The 19,925-nt window shown below is 45.7% G+C and overlaps 1 protein-coding gene across 1 annotated transcript; it reads left to right on the forward strand.

The window, feature by feature from the left end:
* Nucleotides 1-297: 297 nt before the first annotated feature.
* LOC121843630 (vacuolar protein sorting-associated protein 13C-like) lies at nt 298-15,996 on the forward strand. The gene is made up of 8 exons (XM_042313376.1): nt 298-377; nt 1,064-1,223; nt 5,902-6,021; nt 6,319-6,422; nt 6,547-6,714; nt 7,996-8,300; nt 10,393-10,536; nt 15,927-15,996. The coding sequence occupies exons 1-7, from the start codon at nt 369-371 to the stop codon at nt 10,454-10,456; spliced, it is 930 nt and encodes a 309-aa protein (XP_042169310.1). The 5' UTR covers nt 298-368; the 3' UTR covers nt 10,457-10,536; nt 15,927-15,996.
* Nucleotides 15,997-19,925: the final 3,929 nt, after the last annotated feature.

A 19,925-nucleotide genomic window follows, 5' to 3' on the forward strand; every position in this document is an offset into this window, starting at 1 on the left:
GCTAATTGATTTGTGGTTTCATTGTGTTTCCATTACCCCTAAATGACTGCTAATTGAGTTGTGGTTTCATTGTGTTTCCATTACCCCTAAATGACTGCTAATTGATTTGTGGTTTCATTGTGTTTCCATTACCCTAAATGACTGCTAATTGATTTGTGGTTTCATTGTGTTTCCATTACCCTAAATGACTGCTAATTGATTTGTGGTTTCATTTGTTTCCATTACCCCTAAATGACTGCTAATTGATTTGTGGTTTCATTGTGTTTCCATTACCCCTAAATGACTGCTAATTGAGTTGTTGTTTTCTTTCTTCTCAGGCTGACAGAAATAGGCCAAACTTTGCCACTGTTCACAAGAATACTGAGCAGATGATCAATGTAAGTAATGATATCTAAACGGTTTATTTGTTCGTCCAATACACTCAAGCGGGCAAAATTAAAACAACATCATTTCAACCAGACTCCAACCAGTTGTTTTTAAACTAGCATTAACTAGTTGTAATGCTGGGAAAGGCTCTGATATGTGTCTATGTTAGATACAACATTGTGCCTGCACTGGCACCTTTTATAAATGCAGCGGCCGTGTTAATGTAGCCTGCTGGTTGTTGAATGGGGATCTGAGAGGTCTGTGAAGCCTGCCGACATCTTCCTGTTCTCTTAAGACCTCAAAGGGCTCGTTTGATTTACCGTCTGATCATCACAGTCCATGTGACTTGGTTAAGTGGCTCTTTCTCTCTCTCTCGCTCTCCCCTTTCTCCCCTTTCTCTACTCTCTCTACTCTTTCTCTACTCTACTCTCTCTCTCTTTCTCCTTTCTCTACTCTCTCTACTCTCTCTGTCCTCTCTCTCTCCCCTTTCTCTGCTCTCTCTCTCCTCTCTCTCTCCCCTTTCTCTACTCTCTCTCTCTCTCTCTCCCCATTCTCTGCTCTCTCTCCTCTCTCCCCTTTCTCTGCTCTCTCTCTCTACTTCTCTCTCTCTCTTTCTTCTGTCTCTCTCTCTCTCTCTCTCCCCTTTCTCTCGACTCTCTCTCTCTCTTCTCTCTCTCCCCGTCTCCCCCTCCTGTAGGTGACCTTCACCTCCCTGGATCTACTACTTCACACGGAGGCTCTCCTCTCCACCATAGACTTCCTGTCTTCTGCCCTGTCCTCCGGCAGCCTGCCCCCCTCACCAGAGGAGCCTAAGCAGAAGTCTGAGGAGAGCAGCAGGGCCATCTCCGCCAAGTCAAGTAAACACACAATATACTTTACACAAGGACACAACACACACTGTACAGATTTACACACACACACACACAAACATAGACGGACACACACTATAAGCATACACACACTCAACAGCCTGCACTCATCTTAGAAGGAAACTAGGCACAAGGTCAAGGAGAGGAAGGTCTTTCTTCATCAAGTCAGTAGACATTCTTTATACCAGCGAGATGTCATCGTTTTCCTCTTTTCTGTTCAAACAGAATCAACTCATTCTGAGTGGTGAAGGTTAGGTATTCGTTCTGAGCGGTGAAGGTTAGGTGTTCATTCTGAGCGGTGAAGGTTAGGTGTTCGTTCTGAGCAGTGAAGGTTAGGTGTTCATTCTGAGTGGTGAAGGTTAGGTGTTCGTTCTGAGTGGTGAAGGATAGGTGTTCGTTCTGAGTGGTGAACGTTAGGTGTTCGTTCTGAGTGGTGAAGGTTAGGTGTTCGTTCTGAGTGGTGAAGGTTAGGTGTTCGTTCTGAGCGGTGAAGGTTAGGTGTTCGTTCTGAGCGGTGAAGGTTAGGTGTTCATTCTGAGCGGTGAAGTTAGGTGTTCATTCTGAGCGGTGAAGGTTAGGTGTTCATTCTGAGCGGTGAAGGTTAGGTGTCCATTCTGAGCGGTGAAGGTGTTCCATTCTGAGCGGTGAAGGTTAGGTGTCCATTCTGAGCGGTGAAGGTTAGGTGTTCATTCTGAGCGGTGAAGGTTAGGTGTTCATTCTGAGCGGTGAAGGTTAGGTGTTCATTCTGAGCGGTGAAGGTTAGGTGTTCATTCTGAGCGGTGAAGTGTTCATTCTAGCGGTGAAGGTTAGGTGTCCATTCTGAGCGGTGAAGGTTAGGTGTTCATTCTGAGCGGTGAGGTTAGGTGTTCATTCTGAGCGGTGAAGGTTAGGTGTTCATTCTGAGCGGTGAAGGTTAGGTAGTCATTCTGAGCGGTGAAGGTTAGGTGTTCATTCTGAGCGGTGAAGGTTAGGTGTTCAATCTGAGCGGTGAAGGTTAGGTATTCATTCTGAGCGGTGAAGGTTAGGGCTAGGGTTTGGGGGAAGGCTTAAAACCAAAATAATTCAAAAGGACAAGCTATTACCAATAAAGTATTCTCGTGATGCTAGAGCTTTGTGAACTGGGTAGTAGCACAGCGGTCTGAGCGGCGGGATCCGGCTCTGAGCATCACCAGTTCACTGCCAGAGCTGGGTTATTGTTTAGAATTGGTTGAGGGTTGAGTACCGGCGCTCTGAGCATCACCAGTTCACTACCAGAGCTGGGTTATTGTTTAGAATTGGTTGAGGATTGAGTACCGGCGCTCCTAGCATCACCAGTTCACTGCCAGAGCTGGGTTATTGTTTAGAATTGGTTGAGGATTGAGTACCGGCGCTCCTAGCATCACCAGTCCACTGCCAGAGCTGGGTTATTGTTTAGAATTGGTTGAGGGTTGAGTGAGCGGTGAAGGTTAGGGCTAGGTTTTGGGGGCGCTCTAAAAGCATCACCAGTTCACTACCAGAGCTGGGTTATTGTTTAGAATTGGTTGAGGGTTGAGTACCGGCGCTCCTAGCATCACCAGTCCACTGCCAGAGCTGGGTTATAGTTTAGAATTGGTTGAGGCTTGAGTACCGGCGCTCCTAGCATCACCAGTTCACTGCCAGAGCTGGGTTATTGTTTAGAATTGGTTGAGGTTTGAGTACCGGCGCTCCTAGCATCACCAGTTCACTGCCAGAGCTGGGTTATTGTTTATAATTGGTTGAGGGTTGAGTACCGGCGCTCCTAGCATCACCAGTCCACTGCCAGAGCTGGGTTATTGTTTATAATTGGTTGAGGGTTGAGTACCGACGCGCCTAGCATCACCAGTTCACTGCCAGAGCTTGGTTATTGTTTAGAATTGGTTGAGGGTTGACGTTCTGGGGACCTTTTCAAACGTCCGGGATCGGCGTCTAGTTCTAGTGACCGGTCTGCTTTGTACACTCTACACACCTCATACAGTAGTAGTGTAAACACTACGGACTATGCACCACAGAGACAGCCATTTATAAACATCATGAACACACATGTACTACATACACCGTGTACATATAGTACATTCAGACAGTATTCATGTACTCATACACTGTGTACATATAGTACATTCAGACAGTATTCATGTTCTACATATAGTACATTCAGACAGTATTCATGTTCTACATATAGTACATTCAGACAGTATTCATGTTCTACATATAGTACATTCAGACAGTATTCATGTTCTACATATAGTACATCCAGACAGTATTCATGTTCTACATACACCGTGTACATATAGTACATTCAGACAGTATTCATGTACTCATACACTGTGTACATATAGTACATTCAGACAGTATTTATGTTCTACATATAGTACATTCAGACAGTATTCATGTTCTACATATAGTACATTCAGACAGTATTCATGTTCTACATATAGTACATTCAGACAGTATTCATGTTCTACATATAGTACATTCAGACAGTATTCATGTTCTACATATAGTACTTCCAGAAAGTATTCATGTTCTACATACACCATGTACATATAGTACATTCAGAAAGTATTCAGACCCCTTGACTTTTTCCTCATTTTGTTACATTAAAGCCTTACTCTAAAACGGTTTAAATCGTTTCTTCCCCCTCATCAATCTACACACAATAGCCCATAATGATGAAGCCAAAACAGGTTTTTAGAATTGTGTGCAAATAAACAAACGGAACATTTCCATAAGTATTCAGACCCTTTACTAAGTACTTTGTTGAAGCACCTTTGGCAGCGATTACAGCATCGAGTATGACTGTACAAGCTTGGCACACCTGGATTTGGGGAGTTTCTCCCATTCTTCTCTACAGATCTGAGGTCCTGAGTGCTCTGGAGCAGGTTTACATCAAGTATCTCCGTTCATCTTTTCCCTCAATCCTGACTAGTCTCCCAGTCCTTGCCGCTGAAAAACATCAACACAGCATGATGCTGCCACCACCATGCTTCACCGTAGGGATGGTGCCATGTTTCCTCCAGACGTGACGCTTGGCATTCAGGTCAAAGAGTTCAATCTTGGTTTCATCAGACAAGAGAATCTTGTCTCTCATGGCCTTGAGTCTTTTTAGGTGCTTTTTCTCAAACTCCCAGTTGGCTGTCATGTGCTTTTTACTGAGGAGTGGCTTCCATCTGGCCACTCTACCATAAAGGCCTGATTGGTAGAGTCCTGCAGAGATGGGAGAACCTTTCAGAAGGACAACCATCTCCACAGAGTAACTCTAGAGCTCTGTCAGAGTGACCATCGTGTTCTTGGTCACCTCCCTGACCTTCTCCCCTGATTGCTCAGTTTGGCTGGGCGGCCAGCTCTAGGAAGAGTCTTGGTGGTTCCAAACTTCCTCCATTTAAGAATGATGGAGGACACTGTGTTCTTGGGGACCTTCAATCCTGCAGAAATGTTTTGGTTCCCTTCCCCAGATCTGTGCCACGACACAATCCAGTCTCTGAGCTCCACGGACAATTCCTTTGACCTCATGGCTTGGTTTTTGCTCTGACATGCACTGTCAACTGTGGGACCTTATATAGACAGGTGTGTGCCTTTCCCAAATCATGTCCAATCAATTGAATTTACCACAGGTGGACTCCAATCAAGTTGTAGAAACATCTCAAGGACGATCAATGGAAACAGGATGCACCTGAGCTCAATGTCAAGTCTCCTAGCAAAGGGTCTGAATACTTATGTAAATAAGTTATTTCTGTTTTTTATTTTGTCATTATGTGGACTGTGTGTAAATTGATGTATTTAATCCATTTTAGAATGAGGCTGTAACTTAACAAAATGTGTAAAAAGTTTATTGGGCTGAATACTTTCTGAATGAGCACTGTACATACACACCCTACCTCCACCCTGCATCCTGTAGACTTGATCTTGCCCCATAAACAGATGAAAAACAGAGCAGTGGTTAGTAGATGAGATTAGAGGCCTCTTAGCCATGTCAAGTAAACACCCACATCCTGCTAAAACACTGCCCACTTTCACACTCAGCTTCGACGTCTGCAAACACACCTCGGATAGGGATCACTGAGCTGTGTCAGCAGGTCAATCTGGTGACCTGGTTAAATGAAGGCCAGAGGACCACTCCAAGTGGACTGTTGATTGCTATTGAATCCAAAGGTGGTGAGGGTAGGCAACAACATGTCTGCCATGCTGATCCTCAACACTGGGGCCCCTCAGGGGTGCATGCTTAGTCCCCTCCTGTACTCCCTGTTCACCCACGACTGTGTGGCTAAACACGACTCCAACACCATCATTATGTTTGCTAATGACACAACAGTCGTTAGGCCTGATCACCGACAACGATGAGACAGCCAATAGAGAGGAGGTCAGAGACCTGGCCTTGTGATGCCAGGACAACAACCTCTCCCTCAATGTGAGCAAGACAAAGGAGATGATTGTGGACGACAGGAAAAGGAGGACTGAACAGGCGACCATTAACATATGTGGAGCGGTCGAGAGTTTCAAGTGGCTTTTTTCTATATAAATATTTTTGTGTTGGTTTTCACGTGTTAGTATGAAAACGTACCATTCATTTCATTAGATATAACAGATTCTGAAGGACTATCTTACATGTCTCTTTTGGTTGGTCAACCAATAGCGAAATCATCGTGTGACTTTCTGTCCGTTTCCATGACAGCGGCTCTAGGTTCTCCGTCGGACGGTGACGTCGTCGACCTGAAGGTGATGATGCGGCTGGGGGCGTTCAACGTCCTAGTGTGTGATCAGAACTGCAACATGGCTGACATCAAGATACAAGGTGCCGATGTAGACAGAACCCTCAGGGGCCCGTACAGAACCCTCAGGGGCCCGTACAGAACCCTCAGGGGCCCGTACAGAACTCATAGGCTACACAATGTTGTCTTTTATACAGCTACACTTACATTTGATTATCATCTAGGGCTTTCGTAAGGGATTTCAGCCAAGGTTTGTATATGATGAAAGTCCCAAAAATATTTTTGGGGGGTTATTTAAGTGTCTTGTGCTTGTGTGGTTTGCTGTTGACCTTTTCTGAATTGATGTTAGCATCAGATCAACATTTTATCTTGTTGTACAGGTTTCAATGGATCCCTCCTGATGCAAGGGCCTCAAACCCACATCTCTGCCCGCCTTCGGGATTTCATCGTCATTAATGTTGACCCAAAAGGTATTCACAAAAAGGTAAGTCACGAAGTAAAACCACGAAAGATTTCAGTGACGGATGGAGATGCGACAGTATATCATTCAACCCCGGTGAAATATTGCAGTTGCATTTACCTGGTAACGGTTTGGTTCTCCGTTGCAGGCCATCTCTATCGTAGGAGACGAGGTGTTTAGTTTCAGTATGAGTCTGACCCCCAAGGCTACAGAGGGAGCCGGCTACGCAGACACCTCCAAGACAGACGGGAAGGTTCAGCTCAACGTGGGCTGTGTCCAAGTCGTCTACCTCCACAAGTTTGTCATGTCTTTGCTGGTGAGTCTCAGCGTTGGTACTGGAGTTAGGGAGTCTCAGCGTGGGTACTGGAGTTGGTGAGTCTCAGCGTTGGTACTGGAGTTAGGGAGTCTCAGCGTGGGTACTGGAGTTAGGGAGTCTCATGTCTTTGTTGGTGAGTCTCAGCGTGGGTACTGGAGTTGGTGAGTCTCAGCGTGGGTACTGGAGTTTGTCATGTCTTTCTTTGTTGGTACTGGAGTGAGTCTCAGCGTGGGTACTGGAGTTGGTGAGTCTGCGTGGGTACTGGAGTTGGTGAGTCTCAGCGTGGGTACTGGAGTTGGTGAGTCTCAGCGTGGGTACTGGAGTTGGTGAGTCTCAGCGTGGGTACTGGAGTTGGTGAGTCTCAGCGTGGGTACTGGAGTTGGTGAGTCTCAGCGTGGGTACTGGAGTTGGTGAGTCTCAGCGTGGGTACTGGAGTTGGTGAGTCTCAGCGTGGGTACTGGAGTTGGTGAGTCTCAGCGTGGGTACTGGAGTTGGTGAGTCTCAGCGTGGGTACTGGAGTTGGTGAGTCTCAGCGTGGGTACTGGAGTTGGTGAGTCTCAGCGTGGGTACTGGAGTTTCATGTCTTTGCTGGTGAGTCTCAGCGTGGGTACTGGAGTTGGTGAGTCTCAGCGTGGGTACTGGAGTTGGTGAGTCTCAGCGTGGGTACTGGAGTTTCATGTCTTTGTTGGTGAGTCTCAGCGTGGGTACTGGAGTTGGTGAGTCTCAGCGTGGGTACTGGAGTTTCATGTCTTTGCTGGTGAGTCTCAGCGTGGGTACTGGAGTTGGAGTCTCAGCGTTGGTACTGGAGTTAGGGAGTCTCAGCGTTGGTACTGGAGTTAGGGAGTCTCAGCGTGGGTACTGGAGAAATCTCTGACAACGGTCTTGAGTATTTAAAACTGATCTTTGTATTTAAGTGTGCAGAGACTCTCTTTCTTCAGTTCCTGGGTTTTTTCAGAAATCCTGTTTGGATGATTCCCAGTTCAGCGATACCTTACTAATTTCAGGAATCCTGGTTGGATGATTCCCAGTTCAGCGATACCTTACTAATTTCAGGAATCCTGGTTGGATGATTCCCAGTTCAGCGATACCTTACTAATTTCAGGAATCCTGGTTGGATGATTCCCAGTTAAGCGATACCTTACTAATTTCCGGAATCATCCGACTGGGATTCCTGGGAAAACATGAGAGGTTTAGCCGTCCTAGCTCGGTCTCCACTTTGATTCCTTTCTGGTGCCCTTTCCGCTAAAGAACTTCCCTCATCCGTGTTTTCCGTCTCTTTAGAATTTCAGCAACAACTTCCAGACGGCCAAAGACGCGTTGAGTGTGGCCACGGCCCAGGCAGCAGAGAAGGCGGCCTCCAGCATCAGGGACTTTGCCCAGAAGAGCTTCCGTCTCTCCATGGACATCAGGTTGAAGGCCCCTCTCATCATCATCCCTCAGTCCTCCACCTCACACAATGCACTGGAGGTGGACCTGGGGCTCATCACCGTGGGCAACAGCTTCTCTCTACTTGCTGTGGAGGGATGTCCACTTCCTGCTGTCATTGACCACATGGACGTACAGCTCACACAGCTCAAACTGTCCAGGTCAGTGCATTCTGTTTAACACAGTTATCTTTTGCTTCATCAGTGGTCCCAGATCAGAAAGCAAGGGTTTAATGCCTGGTCCCAGATCAGAAAGCAAGGGTTTAATGCCTGGTCCCAGATCAGAAAGCAAGGGTTTAATGCCTGGTCCCAGATCAGAAAGCAAGGGTTTAATGCCTGGTCCCAGATCAGAAAGCAAGGGTTTAATGCCTGGTCCCAGATCAGAAAGTAACGGTTTAATGCCTGGTCCCAGATCAGAAAGTAACGGTTTAATGCCTGGTCCCAGATCAGAAAGCAAGGTTTAATGCCTGGTCCCAGATCAGAAAGCAAGGGTCCCAGGGTTTAATGCCTGGTCCCAGATCAGAAAGTAACTGTTTAATGCCTGGTCCCAGATCAGAAAGTAACGGTTTAATGCCTGGTCCCAGATCAGAAAGCAAGGTTTAATGCCTGGTCCCAGATCAGAAAGTAACGGTTTAATGCCTGGTCCCAGATCAGAAAGCAAGGGTTTAATGCCTGGTCCCAGATCAGAAAGTAACAGTTTAATGCCTGGTCCCAGATCAGAAAGCAAGGGTTTAATGCCTGGTCCCAGATCAGAAAGCAAGGGTTTAATGCCTGGTCCCAGATCTGAAAGCAAGGGCTTAATGCCTGGTCCCAGATCTGTATGAACGCTATCCAACTCCTCCGACTACCGTTAGTTGTTAGAGTTGATTCTCAACGAACCGTCTGGCTACCGTTAGTTGTTAGTTGGTTCTCAAAGAACCGTCTGGCTACCGTTAGTTGTTAGAGTTGGTTCTCAAAGAACCGTCTGACTACCGTTAGTCCTCTCATAACGTCGACCCGGCACAACCTGACGAGGACTGGCCAACCCTCAGAACCTGGTTCCCTCTCTAGGTTTCATCCTAGGTTACTGCCTATTTCTAGGGAGTTTTTCCTGGCCACCGTTCCTCTACATCGGCATTGCTGTGGTTTCTGTATAAGCACAACTGCTGTTGGAAAAAGGGCTTCGTAAATACATTCATTTGATTCATTTGATTTTGAGGTGTAAGAGTTGGTTCTCAAAGAAACTGCTTGGTTCAATCGTGGTCTTACTGAATAGGCTCGGGCGCTATACTGTTTATACCGTATACTGGGCTGTTTTGAAATGCAGACGGTATGATTTTCAATTCCGTAAAAGAAATTCAGCGTGGCGCCCATAAAGCTCAGGGGGTTGCAGTCTACGCCTCTGCTTATAAGCTAACTATCTATCTCAGGTCTCCAGCTATACATTTGGGTTTGTAACTTCCTAGCTAGATGGCAAGAACTAGCTTCTTGGTTAAAGCAGGAACAATCAGTCCCCCTCCTGGATCAAGATCCCTGCTGCCTATATGGCCTGCTGCCTACATGGCCTGCTGCCTACATGGCCTGCTGACTACATGGCCTGCTGCCTACATGGCCTGCTGACTACATGGCCTGCTGCCTACATGGCCTGCTGGCTACATGGCCTGCTTGGCTACATGGCCTGCTGGCTACATGGCCTGCTGGCTACATGGCCTGCTTGGCTACATGGCCTGCTGGCTACATGGCCTGCTGGCTACATGGCCTGCTGGCTACATGGCCTGCTGGCTACATGGCCTGCTGGCTACATGGCCTGCTGGCTACATGGCCTGCTGGCTACATGGCCTGTTGGCTACAGTAGATGGCCTGTTGGCTACAGTAGATGGCCTGTTGGCTACAGTAGATGGCCTGTTGGCTACAGTAGATGGCCTGTTGGCTACAGTAGATGGCCTGTTGGCTACAGTAGATGGCCTGTTGGCTACATGGCCTGTTGGCTACATGGCCTGTTGGCTACAGTAGATGGCCTGTTGGCTACAGTAGATGGCCTGTTGGCTACAGTAGATGGCCTGTTGGCTACAGTATATGGCCTGCTGGCTACAGTAGATGGCCTGTTGGCTACAGTATATGGCCTGCTGGCTACAGTAGATGGCCTGTTGGCTACATCCCTGGGTTGGTACAGGAATGGTATGAAAGTCTGGATACCACCCTAATACTGTATACTGTAGCTAAATAAGCAAGTTGTCTAACTATCCTTGTCTATAATTTAGCTTTCTCTCATTAGGATTTACATGGAAAAGACTCTCAGCCCAGTACTGAGCTGCTGGAGCCTGTCAACCTGCTCCTAACAGTGAAGAGAAACCTGGCTGCAGCATGGTACCAGAAGATGGCCGCCGTAGAGGTAGAGGGAGACCTCAAGCCCATGAAGGTAGGAGCTAACAGGAACCATAGAGGTAGAGGGAGACCTACAGCCCATGAAGGTAGGAGTTAACAGGAACCATAGAGGTAGACAGAGACCATGAAGGGAGGAGTTAACAGGAACCATAGAGGTAGACAGAGACCATGAAGGTAGGAGATAACAGGAACCATAGAGGTAGACAGAGACCATGAAGTAAGGAGATAACAGGAACCATAGAGGTAGATAGAGACCCACAGCCCATGAAGGTAGGAGATAGCAGGAACCATAGAGGTAGACAGAGACCATGAAGGTAGGAGATAACAGGAACCATAGAGGTAGAGGGAGACCTACAGCCCATGAAGGTAGGAGTTAACAGGAACCATAGAGGTAGACAGAGACCATGAAGGTAGGAGATAACAGGAACCATAGAGGTAGACAGAGCCCATGAAGGTATGAGCTAACAGGAACCATAGAGGTAGACAGAGACCTCAAGCCCCATGAAGGTAGGAGCTAACAGGAACCATAGAGGTAGATAGAGACCCACAGCCCATGAAGGTAGGAGATAGCAGGAACCATAGAGGTAGAGGGAGACCTACAGCCCATGAAGGTAGGAGTTAACAGGAACCATAGAGGTAGTTAGAGACCATGAAGGTAGGAGATAGCAGGAACCATAGAGGTAGATAGAGACCCACAGTCCATGAAGGTAGGAGATAGCAGGAACCATAGAGGTAGACAGAGACCATGAAGGTAGGAGATAACAGGAACCATAGAGGTAGATAGAGACCTACAGCCCATGAAGGTAGGAGATAGCAGGAACCATAGAGGTAGACAGAGACCATGAAGGTAGGAGATAACAGGAACCATAGAGGTAGATAGAGACCTACAGCCCATGAAGGTAGGAGATAACAGGAACCATAGAGGTAGAGGGAGACCTACAGCCCATGAAGGTAGGAGTTAACAGGAACCATAGAGGTAGACAGAGACCATGAAGGTAGGAGATAACAGGAACCATAGAGGTAGACAGAGCCCATGAAGGTATGAGCTAACAGGAACCATAGAGGTAGACAGAGACCTCAAGCCCCATGAAGGTAGGAGCTAACAGGAACCATAGAGGTGGACGGAGACCTACAGACAATGAAGGTAGGAGTTAACAGGAACCATAGAGGTAGACAGAGACCATGAAGTTAGGAGATAACAGGAACCATAGAGGTAGACAGAGACCATGAAGGTTAGGAGCTAACAGGAACCATAGAGGTAGTTAGAGACCATGAAGGTAGAAGATAGCAGGAACCATAGAGGTAGATAGAGACCCACAGTCCATGAAGGTAGGAGATAGCAGGAACCATAGAGGTAGACAGAGACCATGAAGGTAGGAGATAGAGACCCACAGCCCATGAAGGTAGGAGATAACAGGAACCATAGAGGTAGATAGAGACCTACAGCCCATGAAGGTAGGAGATAACAGGAACCATAGAGGTAGATAAAGACCATGAAGGTAGGAGATAACAGGAACCATAGAGGTAGACAGAGACCATGAAGGTAGGAGTTAACAGGAACCATAGAGGTAGACAGAGACCATGAAGGTAGGAGATAACAGGAACCATAGAGGTAGACAGAGACCTTGAAGGTAGGAGCTAACAGGAACCATAGAGGTAGGAGCTAACAGGAACCATAGAGGTAGGAGATAACAGGAACCATAGAGGTAGAGGGAGACCTACACTCCATGACGGTAGGAGATAACAGGAGCCATAGAGGTAGAGGGAGACCTACAGACCATGAAGGTAGGAGTTAACAGGAACCATAGAGGTAGACAGAGACCTACAGCCCATGAAGGTAGAAGATAACAGGAACCATAGAGGTAGACAGAGACCATGAAGGTAGGAGATAACAGGAACCATAGAGGTAGACAGAGACCATGAAGGTAGGAGATAACAGGAACCATAGAGGTAGACAGAGACCTTGAAGGTAGGAGCTAACAGGAACCATAGAGGTAGGAGCTAACAGGAACCATAGAGGTAGACAGAGACCATGAAGGAAGGAGTTAACAGGAACCATAGAGGTAGATAGAGACCTACAGCCCATGAAGGTAGGAGATAACAGGAACCATAGAGGTAGAGGGAGACCTACAGCCCATGAAGGTAGGAGTTAACAGGAACCATAGAGGTAGACAGAGACCATGAAGGGAGGAGTTAACAGGAACCATAGAGGTAGATAGAGACCTACAGCCCATGAAGGTAGGAGATAACAGGAACCATAGAGGTAGAGGGAGACCTACAGCCCATGAAGGTAGGAGTTAACAGGAACCATAGAGGTAGACAGAGACCATGAAGGGAGGAGTTAACAGGAACCATAGAGGTAGATAGAGACCTACAGCCCATGAAGGTAGGAGATAACAGGAACCATAGAGGTAGAGGGAGACCTACAGCCCATGAAGGTAGGAGTTAACAGGAACCATAGAGGTAGACAGAGACCATGAAGGGAGGAGTTAACAGGAACCATAGAGGTAGATAGAGACCAACAGACCATGAAGGTAGGAGCTAACAGGAACCATAGAGGTGGACGGAGACCTACAGACCATGAAGGTAGGAGTTAACAGGAACCATAGAGGTAGACAGAGACCATGAAGGTTAGGAGCTAACAGGAACCATAGAGGTAGATAGAGACCACACAGCAGGAACCATAGAAGGCCCATGAAGGTAGATAACAGGAACCATAGAGGTAGATAGAGACCAACAGCCCATGAAGGTAGGAGATAACAGGAACCATAGAGGTAGACATAGACCATGAAGGTAGGAGATAACAGGAACCATAGAGGTAGACATAGACCATGAAGGTAGGAGATAACAGGAACCATAGAGGTAGATAGAGACCATGAAGGGTAGGAGCTAACAGGAACCATAGAGGTAGATAGAGACCATGAAGGGTAGGAGCTAACAGGAACCATAGAGGTAGATAGAGACCATGAAGGGTAGGAGCTAACAGGAACCATAGAGGTAGATAGAGACCATGAAGGGTAGGAGCTAACAGGAACCACCATAGAGGTAGACAGAGACCCACAGCCCATGAAGGTAGGAGATAACAGGAACTACAGTCATGTCTTTCCCTCGAAAGGAGTGGTTAGATAAAGATCTGTGTTGATACCAAGATGTTTGTATTGTAGCAGAGAAGCTGATTGAAGTTATCTTTACTCGTGTAGTAATGTCACCCTCTCTACCTGAAATTTCCTTCAAGTTATAATAGCTGAGCTTTCCTGATTTAGTCATAATGATAGTTGACCTCTGGTGGAAGAATGGTATTGGTAAGTTGTAGCTAGTTAAATTTGTGCAATGTCATCCCCTTCCTTTAGACTTGAAGTAGCTTTGTCCCTTAAACCATAACAGCCGAGCATTGATGATTTAGTCACACTAACTAACTTCTGACTTCTGCTTGCAGCCTGGTTTGGAATGTAAGGTACATGCTACAGTCCTCTAGGGTTTGACAGTAAGATAATCAAGGCCGGTAGTCTAGCGATTAAGAGCATTGGGTCAGTAACCGAAAGGTCGCTGGTTTAAATCCCGGAGCTGACTAGATCCACGTGTCCTTGAGCAGGGCGCTTAACCCTAATTGCTCCTGTAAGTTGCTCTGGATAAGTGTGTCTGCTAAATGACTTAAATTGTAAAATTGTCAGCGAATTAGCATTATCTACAGCTCCATCCTATACGTCTCCTGTCTGTCCTCGAGTTATTTTGAGGCTCCTCTAGTTATCAGCAGCATTAGCATTAGCTTTAGATGCAGCTCCATCCTATACGTCTCCTGTCTGTCCTCAAGTTATTTTGAGGCTCCTCTAGTTATCAGCAGCATTAGCATTAGCTTTAGATGCAGCTCCATATACGTCTCCTGTCTGTCCTCAGTTATTTTGAGGCTCCTCTAGTTATCAGCAGCATTAGCTACAGCTCCATCCTATACGTCTCCGGTCTGTCCTCAAGTTATTTTGAGGCTCCTCTAGTTATCAGCAGCATTAGCTACAGCTCCATCCTATACGTCTCCGGTCTGTCCTCAAGTTATTTTGAGGCTCCTCTAGTTATCAGCAGCATTAGCATTAGCTACAGCTCCATCCTATACGTCTCCTGTCTGTCGAAGTTACTTTGAGGCTCCTCTAGTTATCAGCAGCATTAGCATTAGCATTAGCTACAGCTCCATCCTACACATCTCCTGTCTGTCCTCAAGTTATTTTGAGACTCCTCTAGTTATCAGCTAGTGGGAGACGTGTTAAATATAGAATTCAAGCTGAAGCAGTTGGTTATAGTCAGAACAGGTCTGAATACTTTAGTGGGCTGCTATATATATTTCAGCTAGCACATCAATTATAAAAAATGGCTGAACTGTGTCTAACTGTGCTCTCCAGCTCCTGACACCAATTAGGCGGGTACCCTGATCAGGACTCAAACTGTGGTTCCTATGACTGTCATTCCAAAACCATTATACCAAATGACTAAAATGTTGTGCTGATGTCACTAGGTGTTGTAAAAAAGATTGTTTAGTATTTTTACAAGGGCTTCTAAATTGTGAATATTTTTCAAAATATATTTTTTATTTTATCTGCTCGCTCACCTCACTTTTCAAAATCCGTGAAACAGTAAATCAACTTTGTATTTCCTGATGCCGTGTTCAACAAACATTGCCGCGATTTCGTCTGTCAATGGTGAGAATCGTTTCTGCGTTCCTTCCGATCTCCGAGCAAGTGAACGCTCCGAGTCATTCCTCCGAATTAGCAAGATGTTCCTCCGATCACACCGACATGATGTGAACGCGGAAATAGCTACAGAATTATTGGCTTTAGCAACATTAGCATTAGCTACAGCTCCATCCTATATGTCTCCTGTCTGTCCTCAAGTTAATTCGGGCTCTACTTATCAGCTGCATTAGCATTAGCTACAGCTATGTCCTCTCTGTGCTTGTGTCTCTTCAGGTTAACTAGTATTAGTGACATTAGCATTAGCAACCATTAGCTACAGCTACATCCTCTCTGTGCTTGTGTCTCTTCAGGTTAACTAGTATTAGTGATATTAGCATTAGCAACCTTTAGCTACAGCTACATCCTCTCTGTGCTTGTGTTTCTTTAGGTTAACAAATATTAGTGACGTTAGCAACCATTAGCATTAGCTACAGCTACATCCTCTCTGATCTTGTCTCTTCAGGTTAACTAGCATTAGTGACATTAGCATTAGCAACCATGAGCTACAGCTACATCCTCTCTGTGCTTGTGTCTCTTCAGGTGAACTAGTATTAGTGACATTAGCATTAGCAACCATTAGCATTAGCTCCAGCTACATCCTCTCTGTGCTTGTCTCTTCAGGTGAACTAGTATTAGTGACATTAGCATTAGCAGCCATTAGCATTAGCTCCAGCTACATATCCTCTCTGTCGTCTGTTCTCCCCAGGTTGCCCTGAGTCAGGATGACCTTACAGTTCTGTTGAGGATCATGATGGAGAACATTGGAGAAGCCAGTGGTCTGCAGCCAGACCAACACACCAGCCCCGACACGACAGCCCTGACACACAAGACCACGCTGATGCTGAAAACAGACTACCCCAAAGGTCAGAGGTCATGTGTGTATTGTTATCGACGTGAGTCCCGAGCGTGTTAATTCTTCTGACCACGTTTCTGTTCTGTCGTCGTCCTTCAGACGGTGTAGAGAACACGGTTGAACTTCCAGAACAACAGGTAGAAGAGGAACCCCTGGAAACCATGACGTTTATCTTCAACATAGAGTCCCTGGGACTGGTCCTGTACAGCAATGACACTAAACAGGTACGTATCTATAGGTGATGTAGCCCAGTCTCACTAAACAGGTACGTATCTATAGGTGATGTAGCCCAGTCTCACTAAACAGGTACGTATCTATAGGTGATGTAGCCCAGTCTCACTAAACAGGTACGTATCTATAGGTGATGTAGCCCAGTCTCACTAAACAGGTACGTACCTATAGGTGATGTAGCCCAGTCTCACTAAACAGGTACGTATCTATAGGTGATGTAGCCCAGTCTCACTAAACAGTACGTATCTATAGGTGATGTAACCCAGTCTCACTAAACAGGTACGTACCTATAGGTGATGTAACCCAGTCTCACTAAACAGGTACGTATCTATAGGTGATGTAACCCAGTCTCACTAAACAGGTACGTACCTATAGGTGATGTAACCCAGTCTCACTAAACAGGTACGTACCTATAGGTGATGTAGCCCAGTCTCACTAAACAGGTACGTATCTATAGGTGATGTAGCCCAGTCTCAGTTCTAATGCCCCTAAACAGGTACGTACCTATAGGTGATGTAGCACAGTGTCACTAAACAGGTACATATCTATAGGTGATGTAGCCCAGTCTCACTAAACAGGTACGTACCTATAGGTGATGTAGCCCGGTCTCACTAAACAGGTACGTATCTATAGGTGATGTAGCCCAGTCTCAGTTCTAATGCCCCTAAACAGGTACGTACCTATAGGTGATGTAGCACAGTGTCACTAAACAGGTACATATCTATAGGTGATGTAGCCCAGTCTCACTAAACAGGTACGTACCTATAGGTGATGTAGCCCGGTCTCACTAAACAGGTACGTACCTATAGGTGATGTAGCCCGTTCTCAGTTCTAATGACCCTGAACAGGTGATGTAGCCCAGTCTCAGTTCTAATGACACTAAACAGGTACGTATCTATAGGTGATGTAGCCCAGTCTCACTAAACAGGTACATATCTATAGGTGATGTAGCCCAGTCTCACTAAACAGGTACGTATCTATAGGTGATGTAGCCCGGTCTCAGTTCTAATGTATTCTCTGGAGGAACGGGGGGGAATTGGGCCTTCACAGCGCTTGGCGTCAGTTAATGACAGTCATTTACTCTTAATGTCCTCTCTGCTCTCCAAGCCCTGGATAATTACACAAAGCCATGATTAGGATGAAGAGTTTGAACATCTACCAAACACCAGTCATTACTGTCCTAAATGACTCTGTGGTAATGACCTTGTAATGACTCTGTGGTAATGACTCTATGGTAATGACTCTGTGGTAATGACCTTGTAATGACTCTGTGGTAATGACCTTGTAATGACTCTGTGGTAATGACCTGGTAATGACTCTGTGGTAATGACCTGGTAATGACTCTGTGGTAATGACCTGGTAATGACTCTGTGGTAATGACCTGGTAATGACTCTGTGGTAATGACCTGGTAATGACTCTGTGGTAATGACCTGGTAATGACTCTGTGGTAATGACCTTGTAATGACTCTGTGGTAATGACCTTGTAATGACTCCGTGGTAATGACTCTAGGTAATGACCTTGTAATGACTATGGTAATGACCTTGTAATGACTATGGTAATGACTCTGTGGTAATGACCTTGTAATGACTCTGTGGTAATGACTCTGTGGTAATGACCTTGTAATGACTCTGTGGTAATGACTCTGTGGTAATGACCTGGTAATGACTCTGTGGTAATGACCTGGTAATGACTCTGTGGTAATGACCTGGTAATGACTCTGTGGTAATGACCTGGTAATGACTCTGTGGTAATGACCTGGTAATGACTCTGTGGTAATGACCTTGTAATGACTCTGTGGTAATGACCTTGTAATGACTCTGTGGTAATGACTCTAGGTAATGACCTTGTAATGACTATGGTAATGACCTTGTAATGACTATGGTAATGACTCTGTGGTAATGACCTTGTAATGACTCTGTGGTAATGACTCTGTGGTAATGACCTTGTAATGACTCTGTGGTAATGACTCTGTGGTAATGACCTTGTAATGACTCTGTGGTAATGACTCTGTGGTAATGACCTGGTAATGACTCTGTGGTAATTACTCTGGTAATGACCTTGTAATGACTCTGGTAATGACCTTGTAATGACTCTGTGGTAATTACTCTGGTAATGACACTAGGTAATGCCCTTGTAATGACTCTGGTAATGACTCTGTGGTAATGACCTTGTAATGACTCTGTGGTAATGACTCTGTGGTAATGACTCTGTGGTAATGACTCTGTGGTAATGGCATTGGAATTACTCTGTGGTAATGACCTTGTAATGGCTCTGTGGTAATGACTCTGTGGTAATGACTCTGTGGTAATGACTCTGTGGTAATGACTCTGTGGTAATGACCTGGTAATGACTCTGTGGTAATGAACTTGTAATGACTCCGTGGTAATGACTCTAGGTAATGACTCTAGGTAATGACCTTGTAATGACTATGGTAATGACTCTGTGGTAATGACCTTGTAATGACTATGGTAATGACTCTGTGGTAATGACCTTGTAATGACTCTGTGGTAATGACCTTGTGGTAATGACCTTGTAATGACTCTGTGGTAATGACTCTGTGGTAATGACCTTGTAATGACTCTGTGGTAATGACTCTGGTAATGTCCCTGTAATGACTCTGGTAATGACTCTGTGGTAATGACCTTGTAATGACTCTGTGGTAATGACCTGGTAATGAGTCTGTGGTAATGACTCTGTGGTAATGACCTTGTAATGGCTCTGTGGTAATGACTCTGCGGTAATGACCTTGTAATGACCTTGTAATGACTCTGTGGTAATTAATCTGGTAATGACTCTGTGGTAATGACTCTAGGTAATGACCTTGTAATGACTCTATGGTAATGACTCTGTGGTAATGACTCTGTGGTAATGACATTGAAAAATACTCTGTGGTAATGACCTTGTAATGGCTCTGTGGCAATGACTCTGCGGTAATGACCTTGTAATGACTCTGTGGTAATTAATCTGGTAATGACTCTGTGGTAATGACTCTAGGTAATGACCTTAGGTAATGACTCTATGGTAATGGCTCTGTGGTAATGACTCTGTGGTAATGACATTGAAAAATACTCTGTGGTAATGACCTTGTAATGACTCTGTGGTAATGACATTGAAATGACTCTGTGGTCATGACCTTGTAATGGCTCTGTGGTAATGACTCTGCAGTAATGACCTTGTAATGACTCTGTGGTAATGACCTTGTAATGACTCTGTGGTAATTACTCTGGTAATGACTCTGTGGTAATTACTCTGGTAATGACTCTGGTAATGACTCTGTGGTAATGACTCTGTGGTAATTGCATTGAAATTACTCTGTGGTAATGACCTTGTAATGGCTCTGTGGTAATGGCTCTGTGGTAATGACTCTGTGGTAATGACTCTGTGGTAATGACTCTAGGTAGTTCCCCCAGTGGTCTGCTGATTGGTTAATGGACAGATTGTATGTCTTTGTTTCCCCATTTCCAAGGTATCGGCTGTGTCTCAACACCAGGAGAGGCTGTGTCTGGGCGAGTTGACCTTTCACCTGATGAAGGCTTCAGGGAAGATGTTTAATAACGGGTCCATGGAGGTCTCTACCATCCTCACAGCCTGCACCCTGGACGACATGAGGACAGGGGTA

This window comes from Oncorhynchus tshawytscha, unplaced genomic scaffold (genome assembly GCF_018296145.1).
Source record: "Oncorhynchus tshawytscha isolate Ot180627B unplaced genomic scaffold, Otsh_v2.0 Un_contig_7495_pilon_pilon, whole genome shotgun sequence".
Classification (NCBI taxonomy): Eukaryota; Metazoa; Chordata; class Actinopteri; order Salmoniformes; family Salmonidae; genus Oncorhynchus; species Oncorhynchus tshawytscha.